Raw genomic sequence first — 10,408 nt, 5'->3', positions numbered from 1 at the left:
GTAGATATGCATTACTATATCTAATAGTTTTTATCTAATAATACCTAAAGCTAATTTGTACACCTTGGGATTTAAATGGTACCCTACTTAGCAGCTTTATTTAATTGGGCTAGTCTAGAGAAAATCAAATTTCGGGTTTATTTAATGTGACTTGATTCGTGTTCATCACATCGGCTTGATCTTCAATAATATACACGAACCTCTCCGCTCCTTCTACCTTATGTGATTCATCGGGATTCGGCAATGGGCATGATCTTCAATACACAGGAACCTCTCTGCGCTTCTTCTACCTTATCTGATTGATTGACGCCATGATTGTAAGCATAGCAATCCAATCCGGTACTCACTCGTCTGATGTACTCAATCATTGCAGATCATCTTTAACGTGTTGAGGGTAGTTGGTTGATGGTGGACGCAGAAAAACGTCATGATGAGGTTGAGCGGGAGCGGCGGGAGGCTGCGTGAGATCAGAGATGAGAGCGTATCTGAGGTAGGAGAGGGGACGGGGGAGGGAGGAGTTGCTGCTGCTGATGCGCACGAGCTGATTGATGAGCAGAGAGAAGAGGGGGAAGAGGGTGAAGGCAAGATGATGAGCAGAGAGAAAAACGTCATGATGAGGTTGAGCGGGAGCGGCGGGAGGCTGCGTGAGATCAGAGATGAGAGCGTATCTGAGGTAGGAGAGGGGACGGGGGAGGGAGGAGTTGCTGCTGCTGATGCGCACGAGCTGATTGATGAGCAGAGAGAAGAGGGGGAAGAGGGTGAAGGCAAGATGATGATTGTTAGCGAGGGGCATTATTGCGGACGGGGGCATTATCGCAAGGGAGCGCTGAAAATCAGCTGCCCCTTCACCATCGTCGACACCCTAACCTCCTCTGAGATAGCCCTCCCATCGAATCCTGCGTCTGGAGTATAGGTGGTATCCATGCTTCCTCCTCTACGGATTCCTCTGTAGCTCCGCTGCCCAATGGGCGGAGCTCCAGAGTCATGCTCCTGCTGACTCTCTTCATCCATCCCCCTCCCCCCCCCTTTCCCTCCCCCAAAAACCAAGCCGGGAAAATAAAAATTTCCGCCTTTCCTCCTCACAGACCTTAGCTTAATGGTAAAGCCCCTTTCTCAGCCTAATAATAGGGATAAAACGCAGTCAACCAGAGAGAGAGAGAGAGAGAGAGAGAGAGAAAACACAAAAACGCTGAGAGAGAGAGAGAGAAGACTGACCTCCTGCTGCTTGTTGCTGGCCTGCCTCCTGCTGCTTGCTGGCCTGCCTCCTGCTGCTTGCACTTGCTGCCTCCTGAGTGAGAGTGAGAGTGAGAGTGAAAGTGAAAGTGAGAATGAGAGTGAGAGTGAGAGAAGAAGAGAAGGTGGTGGAAGGAGACCACGTTCCATTCTGCTCCCAATCATGTGACATTAATGGTCACTTACCTTTCATTCTCCTCCTAATCATGTGACATTAATGGTCACTTTGGTTTGGTTTGGGAGCCAGGTTTGGGAGCACTGTGGTGGTTCGACACTTTCCCGAACCTGTAGCTCAAATAATAATGTAGTATAGATTTTTAACGTGAAGCTACAATATCCATTGCCCATTGTGCGCCACACCATTGCCAGAGGCTTTTTTTTTTTCCCCTTGTGCTAGTTTTGATTGTTTTAAAGTACATCAAATATTGAAACATTTGTGATTGGGCTTCATCTCAATCTTTGCCCAAAGGCAAGGCATCGTTCAATCGTAAGGTTTGGACTCTCCTTGCTTCTCATCTTTGTAGGATATGTTGCTCCTTATAAAATCATGAGCTACTTCAAGAAGCCACCGTGTACTTACCTTGTTTGCTTTACACGTCTCTCCAAGGTAGACAAGCATCTTCCTAGCACAGCGTGTTCATTAGGAGTGCCTCTAAGGATATTGCTAGAGTAATGTTTAGAGGGATCTAGCATGTTCTTGAGGAGCTATGTAGCACTAGTAAATCAAGTGTCTAAAATAATAAAAAGAAAAATAGAAATAAAGAAAAGGCAATCATCCTCTAGGGCACAATGTGCACTCTATGATAAGAGCCACAACATACGTAGGTCAATTGACTTGTGCAAGTTGTTTTAGTCAAGATAATTGCTCACAAGGCCAAACAACTTGATTGCATTTTAAGTATCCCTTTATCAAATAAAAATTTTCTTCTAGTGAATGGAGGAACCTTCAAAACAATGGGCACTCTGTTGACCTGCCGAAGTAGTGATGAAGTGTTCGATGGGCATTGGCAACACATTCATTCTCTTCCCGTAGAAGCATATTCTCTCTTCTCCTCCAATGGATTTAGTGGCCTAGAATAGTCAAGTCTTCGCAACAAAATACTTGTGTGTGGCATGCCAACTTGGAAGTTGATTGCCCCACCCCATTACATTACAAGTTTATGTATTTGCATGTGGAGTGCTCATGTCGCTGGCCCCGTTGGACCTAGTGTGCGAGGCTGTGAGGGTTGGGTGGGAAGGGGCTCTAAGCAAAATCGTGGCAGGGTGGGCCAAAACGCAACGTGTGCCAGTCTCACAAGGGGGGGACTGTCCTAATGTGAAAAGGGCTGAACTGTTGAACAGCTCCCTCTCGAGTCTCATCATAAAGCTTTCTCTCTCTCCTCTCTCTCTCGCCTCAACATCAAATTACATGTATCGGAAGTCCCCTGCTTCAATCCATCCCCTGCCACCCAAGCCATGGTTAGAAATCGCCGCAACTTCTCTTCCGTTAGCAATCTGATAAGCCCTCCCCAGGATGACACGACCCTCGACTGCAGAGATTTCCTCAGTGATCGCGTAGACCCCATCGTCAGCGTCAATTCCATGGAAGAACAACCAGAGGATCAAAGTCTCGACTTGAGCTTGAGCCTATGCCGTGGTTCAACCAGGAAGAAGGTGCATGATGGTTGCGCAACGGATGTGCCGCAGGCCATAGGCAGCAGCCATCATATCCCACCCGCAGAGCAGACGAAGCTTTCTTATCCAACCCGTGATCAGGTATGGCAGGCCTTGCAAAGGCGCACCTCGGCCTTCATTTCCCCTGAGAATCGTTTGCAACCTTGGGACCTGAGAGGCCTCCTTGAGGCCGACGATGGCTTGTGGAGAAGAGGATCATCTTCCTCAATCCAGACTATGACCATGAAGGAAGGGCAGGATCCATGTGCCGTCCTCTCTACGCAGGTCTCGAGTATAGAGACGGCCCAAGAGAGGAGTCCTGAGTTGCCCTTGGCTTCTGGTAAGCATCAGCAGAACGCCATGCTTGACCTCTTGAGGAAGAAAGAGGTCCAGGCTCAGAGGCGACAAGAGGCGCGCAAGCGCAGGCGCTCTCTACTGGAAGAGAAGCAGCAGAAAAAGGCCAGGCAAAACAGTGGCCTCCCGCGGATGGGCAGCAAACAATGGGGGCAAGTGGAGGATGCTCCTCTCTTGCATGCATCGAGTGCTCCCGTTGAAGAACAGAGAAAGCGCATATATGACGCATACTGCGAACCATTCGATGGTGCTGGACACAGCATGGTTCTAGGAGAGGAGCAGAGGAAGGGGCTAAAGGGTCCTTCACCTGATAGTGGCATATCTGAGATGGAGTCCCGGCACCAAACAGGAGGCCTGCAGCTGGCTCCTGATGGTGAATTTGAGTATTCCAACTATGGCAGTGTGATAGTGCATGGAACCCCAATTCCTATCAAGGATCGCATGTCTAAGAATGACTGTGAAGAGAATGGATCAAAAAATTGCCCTAGCAGCTGCAGTGAGACATTGAGTGTGGAAACCAAAGAGGGTATGATACAGAATGAACATGGTGACCTTGAAGCCACAAGTCTCAAGACAGCTACTGGTGATGCTGGAGTACTAGCCTCCATGGCCATGGCAAGCAGCTACCCATCTGCCTTCCCCGTCTTTCCCATCGCCTATCCATTCCCAGTTCCGGTTGGTCTTCTGCCCATGCAGTTGGGATTCTCCTTCCCTTACTTCTACCAGTGTCCCTCCAATATTGACAGCCTTGCTTCCCAGGTTGCAATCCCCAGCAGTGCCGAGCCTTTCGCAGCATCAGATCATAACAACTCCCTTCGTTGTACTACTGCAAGCCTTCAATCTTCTGAAAGTTTGGTGTTGGAAAGCTCTGCAACAGTGCTAGATCGCGAAGTATCGGAAGGTTAGTGATCGACTCAACATTCGTGTTCGGTGTGTTGTTTCAATTAAGCATGTGCATGGTGAAGATATATATCTAATAAGGATTTGCTAGTACTGTGTGTGTTAGAAGTTTCCTTTACATTGTAAGTTATGCATCTACTTTGCATCCACACTACAATATGCACTGAGACAGCAGGCCCTAACTTCATTTCCTTGAACATGTGCAGATAAGAAGCTCGCTCAAGTGCAGGTCAGGATGAGTTCCACTTGTACAGATCAGGTGAGACCTGGACATGCATCCTCTATGAAACAGGCAGACTGCCTGCCTGCCACCCAACATGCACGAGTTCCTCCACATGCAGAGAAACCTAAGAGGAGGAGAGCAAAGCCTGCTGTGAAACAGGATTCTCGTCCAGAGCAAGCCAGGCAAATTTCGCCTAGCCAGGATGTTTTGGATCAACCTTTGAGTGCTCGAACAGAAGGTGAAATGTCAGAAAGAAGTAGTTGTCCAACATCTAATGCATCCACGAAGAGCTGTATTCCAGGCTCCAAGCCATGTGACAGTACAGACATGAAGGAAGTGAGATCGGGATCAAAATTGGAGGAAGGGAGCCCGGAGTCCCAGTTGGCAAGTGAAATCTCAGAGCAGGAGGTCTGCAATGGCCAAGCAGGACAGGCTTGTGAAAGGCCAACTCTGGGTGCACTCCCAGACTTACATTGGGTCTCTACAACTGGTACAGGACCTGATGGTAAGACCATTAATGGTGTCATGTACATCTCAAGCACAAGACAAGTACGGTTGGTGTGCAGCTGTCATGGAAAGAACATGTCAACTGCTGAGTTTGTACAGCATTCAGGGAGTAGTGACCTCTCCAATCCTGAGAGAAGCATAGTGGTCAGTCCGGTTCCTCTTCTTACCCGACCAATCAGAACCCCAGCTTAGACTTCAGCTTCTGAGAGGAAGTTGTACTACAATCATCAATGTAAATGCTCATACAAATACAGGTCAGGTACTCTGTCTCACCGAGGAGGCAAATCACCTTCCTTGAGAAGAGAGAGGAGTCTCGAGCTAACGAGTTCGTTTCGTTCTTTTCCTTGTGTGAAAACTTGTCTGATCCCAAGGCCCTTGTTTACCATGATGCTACTCGTTAAGTGCTCTGCTGCTGTAGCCATGTATAGGGAGACATCTTGCACAAATCTCAAGTTTAGTAACTTTTCTAGTAGAAGTAGCCCATGCAACTCTTTGGAATTCATTGGTATATACTTTGACACATACTCTCTACCAAATCTGCTGAAGAAATTTGCACGCAAATACGGTCTTTAAGATGATAAACGAGTCGCAGCAACATAATGATCATAACATGAACCTTCAAGACGATGTATTCTGGGGTAGTGAGAAGTTAGAACAGCCTTTCTGAGGAGATTACCCACATTCTTCACAATAATTCGTGCAAAGTGATGGCGATGAGGTAGTTGGAAATCACTAACTTTTGTTACTTTTCCGAAGATAAGGTGATTCTAAATTCTAATCTTGTTAAAAGTTTGATATGTTCATGTTTAGATGTCCCATGTTCAGATATGTTTGGTCTTCTTTGGTTAGCTTTTGGAAAGTCTCTCCATAGTGTAGGCAAATGCCACCGCTACAATGAATGATAATGAATGACACTGTTGCAATGAATGAACATTTTGAGGATAAGAATAATGGTGAGAAACAAGTAAGAGCCATGCCACTGACATAGAGAGGGTGCCATTTTAGAAATAGTGTTCGGTTGCTTTCACATTAACTGGACAAATGTGGATTATTTTTTATTTGCCAATTATTTGAAGCGGAAGGTGATTGGTTTGATGGTAGTGGCATATGCACAATGGTGATTCAGACTTGGTTTTGTCCTTGGGTGGCTTGCCCATGCCGGTCAAACTTTTGCTCCTACAGCCAACTTTTTGAGTACTATGCATTTGACACCTTAGCTCATGCTCATTTTTTGTTATAATACAAAATGTTAGGTAACTCTATGTAGTTTTCCCTTCTGGATCACAATAGATCCTTCTAACCATCACCATAGCAATCGGCATGAAACATCAACTTAGCATCGATACTTAGCTTGACTCGTTATTTAAATTCTACCATGAGGTCGCATAACACATTATAAAAAAACAAATGAGTTGACAAGCTTCATTGCAAAGATGATTGTCCACTCTTAGAGAGATTTATGAGTAGGGTCATGTGCAAACCTACCTCACCTTGTAGATGTCTAATAAGTTGAGTTTGTGGTCATGCCCTTTGTCCTTCTTTCTTACTAAAATTATAGTCACCCTTTGAAATTTTAGCTATAGACTCACACATAAACCAATCAAATCTTTTAGATGTCGAAAGTACAGTTTGTGTAGTGTGACATACCCTTTTTCTTTCTTCTCACTAAAATTATAGTCACCTTTATTTTGAAATTCAAGTATAGACTCTACATGTGGCGCACTACCCTAAAGCAACAAGCTAAGTATGGGGTGGCTTCTTGGAAGTTAGAGGAGCTCATAACACTACCAACAAGTTGAAGTATAGCTTAGTACAATGATGAGAATGAGTGAAACGTCTTACGTGTGCAGGGGGACTAACATGATAGTATCAAACCATTTACAAAAGGATTAGCTGTCAGTGATAGGGACTAGCATGATAGTATCGAACCATTTACAAAAAGATTAGCATTTGGAGATGGCAATGTGTCAATAGCCAAAACAAGGGCAACCTTTAATGGGGTTAGATCACCTGGGGTTAGATCACATTCCTTTTAGATGCTTCGATATCACAAAAGACGTAGTTCTATACTAATCTATAGAGGCTTTAGAGCTTTGAAGAATCTAAAATTTATCTTTTTACAAGTCTTTGTACAAAAAACTCTAGTTGGTTGAAGGATAAAGTATTTGAAATTTGTTCATATTTGATGGGCATTGCCATATCAATGGTTAGGGAAATACAAGCCAATTATTGAGGGAACAATTGCCTCTAATTAATTAGCACTTTGTTAGCTATTTTTCCTTTTAAAGGGTTTGATTCTTTATAAGGATTGTTTCCCTCAGCGACAATCGGAATGTGAGAGAGAGAGAGAGAGAGAGAGAGAGAGAGAGAGCATATCAGCACATATCGATGGTCTAGCGCCGCAGGATAAGAGACAGATTATTAGTGTGCGTAAAATTATCATTTGCAAAACAAATCTCTTAATCAAAGGTGAAGGAGTGGCCCCGTGTGAACGGCCTCGAAACTTTTAATCAAAGATCGCGGGTGTGAACTTTGAAGAGCGTCAGGCCAGGAAGCGCATGCAGGCCCCATTGCAGGCCCGCCGAAGCTCAGGCCGTTCGTCGACACGTGCCCCACTGTGCGTCGTCCACGTGTATGGTCGCCATTCTTTCTGGACTTGCTCAAATTTTCCAATTTTCTTTTCAAATTTTTTATCTGAATCTCCATCGAAGTTTGGAAGAAAAAGAAAAACTCGACTAAGAAAAACAACGTGGCGCGCCTCAGACCACCACGTGGACACTAGTCACAGCGTCACTGCGCCCCGCAGGCCGCAGGGGAAGAATCCTTCTCGAGCAATCAATCGGATCCACTGAATCGTGCCAGGCACGCCAGCCAATGGCATTGCGCTAAGCACAAGATATTTTTATATTGAAAACGAGGCAAACTAGAAAGCAATTAAGTTTTGCCAAAAGAGGAGGTGTGTCAAGGAAAAAGGTACATGTGGCGGTTGCAAGTTGGAACTTGGAAGTTGCCCAGTGACAACTGCTCAGTAGTCTGTCCGTATAAGAAAGCGCAGAAATTTTCATGTCCATGTTACCTTCCTTCTTTTGAGTTTCTTTATTTTATTATTTCATGTCACACTCGCACACGTGGCTGACTGGTTTCATGAAACGCTCGCCGCTCCTCTATTGGTTAACACTCGACTGACACCTTCCCTCCCACAAGCACGCTGCACAAAGCCCTTGTTTTTGAAGGGTAGCCTTAGGCCTATTATCTTTCGAAGGGCAAATCATGGACATACTTTTCATCTATATCTTCTTATTTTAGTTGGAGGTTCGGTTATCTCCCGAACCTTCATTTTCTTCCCGAGCTTATTTTGAATTGCATATACTCGGTATAGATTTTGAATTGCATGCAAGGTTGAGGAGGTTGAGGTGCCTTTAATACCCGATGATATCTCTCTCTCATGATTAGTGATCTCATTTAATCTCCTTTTGATTTCATTTTTGCCGCTTGAGCTTGGGGTATGCAAGTGGACTTGGGGCTGATCAAGGAGCTTGGAGCTTGTTGCACGCGGATTTGCTTGGACTTGGAGCACACCAGCTGAGGTGCAGCTCTCTCTCTCTCTCTCTCTCTCTCTCTCTCTCTCTCTCTCTCAGCACCCCCCACACCTCTCTCTCTCTCTCTCTCTCTCTCTCTCTCACTCTCTCTCTCGGCGGGAGAGCGGGCCAGGATGGGCGGACGGGCACTCTCTTTCTCTCTCTCTCTCTCTCTCTCTCTCTCTCTCTCTCTCTCAATGGGCGGATGGGCGGACAAGCTCTCTCTCTCTCTCTCTCTCTCTCTCTCTCTCTCTCTCTCTCTCTCTCTCTCTCTCTCGGCGAGCTAAGGCGGGTGGACGGGCGGGCAGAGAGAGGGCGTCCCCACCTCGTTGCTGGCAGGCCAGGACGGGCGGATGGGCGAGCAGACAAAGAATGTCTCCCTCCTCTCTCTCTCTCTCTCTCTCTCTCTCTCTCTCTCTCTCTCCTAAGATTAATGTTTGATGTTTGATGATGTTATTGTTAATGTTAATATTATAATTAGAATTAATGTTAATGTTGTTAATGTATTGCTAACGTTAATGTTAATGTTAATGTTGCTGTTAATGAATTAGTTATTAGTTATTATATTTATATTTATCTTTATATTTATAAGAATAAGAATAATAATAGTTTAGTTAATGGTGGCTTATATATATTATATATTATATATTATATATTATTAGTGTTATATTGTTATATATTATTATATTGTTATGTATCATTATCATACATACATACATACATACATACATACATACATACATACATATATATATATATATATATATATATATATATATATATATATATATATATATATATATATATGTATGTATTTTATTTTTATTGTTATTGTTATTATTATATAGATATAGAAGATTAGATTAGATAGATAAAGGTATTAGTTTATTATTATTGTTATTGTTATTATTTTACTAATAAACATTTTAAGATATGCGTTTTAAGACATGGAGTGGAAGGTAACTTTAAGATATGTATTATATTGACGATCCTCAAAGGTGCCATAATGGAGCTAAATTATAATACTACTACTACTATATTACTCATGATGTTCATTAGTGATAGATAGAACTATCCTTTGCCTCACTGAATGCGATTCGTGGGGCATTATTAAAAGCCTATATTAATGCTTTTAAACTTAGAAAGTTGTTTAGTGTGTGAACTATACTTTTATTGGCAGGAGTGGAAAGTGTTACATCGTTCTAGGGCATGATTTTCTAAGAAAGGATATTGTATGGTGTGCATCATACAAACTTAGGTACACCAATTAAAAAGACAACACATTGGTCTAATACACGTGTATTTTATGGAGTGGAAGGTTATGTAGTAACTTTATAAGATATATATGTATTATATTATATTACTATTTATTTTTTCATGGTCATGACTTTCATTATTGAGAGGTACAACTATCCTTTGCCTCGCTCATTGCGATTCGTGTGGTTGGTATCGATATAATAACCCTTCATGGCATTAAAAATCTGTTATTGACATTTTTAAAATTAAGAGGTTGTTTAGTGTGTGAGCTATAGTTTTATTTATGAGTGGGGAATGTTGCATTGTCCTGGGGCATGATTTTCTAAGAAAGGATATTGTTTGGTGTGCACCATGCAACATTAGGTACACCACTTAAAATACCAACTCACTAGTCATTATGGCATTGGGTTCAGTCCTTGACTTTTCTCATTACGCAAGGGGGGTTTTGCATCATGAAATTGATACATCCATTGTGACAAAAAGTCTAATCTCTCACCTAGGGAGCCATGGGAATTTGCTTGAAATAATCCAAATGCACCTTGGAGACCCACTTGAGTTCTATGTGTGGGATAAACAAATTGAAACCTCACTCCAGATGCTACTTACTATAGCAAATTCTATTGTACTCAATCATATGGTCTAATGCACATATGTTTTAAATTTAATGCTTTGGAAGTTAATCTAATGTCATCTAGGATTTTTC

At 43.3% G+C, this 10,408-nt stretch overlaps 1 protein-coding gene across 1 annotated transcript; it reads left to right on the top strand.

The window, feature by feature from the left end:
* The first annotated feature begins 2,574 nt into the window (after positions 1-2,574).
* On the top strand, positions 2,575-5,210 carry LOC148019601 (uncharacterized). Its single transcript, XM_087699671.1, has 2 exons — positions 2,575-4,141; positions 4,347-5,210. The coding sequence occupies exons 1-2, from the start codon at positions 2,689-2,691 to the stop codon at positions 5,060-5,062; spliced, it is 2,169 nt and encodes a 722-aa protein (XP_087555797.1). The 5' UTR covers positions 2,575-2,688; the 3' UTR covers positions 5,063-5,210.
* The last annotated feature ends 5,198 nt before the right edge of the window (positions 5,211-10,408 follow it).

Source organism: Lygodium microphyllum, chromosome 19 (genome assembly GCF_053477565.2).
Source record: "Lygodium microphyllum isolate KBCC chromosome 19, Lygodium_microphyllum_v1.1.10, whole genome shotgun sequence".
NCBI lineage: Eukaryota > Viridiplantae > Streptophyta > Polypodiopsida > Schizaeales > Lygodiaceae > Lygodium > Lygodium microphyllum.
The sequence above is the reverse complement of the archived record's forward strand: the minus strand, read 5'-3'. Positions and strand labels throughout refer to the sequence as shown.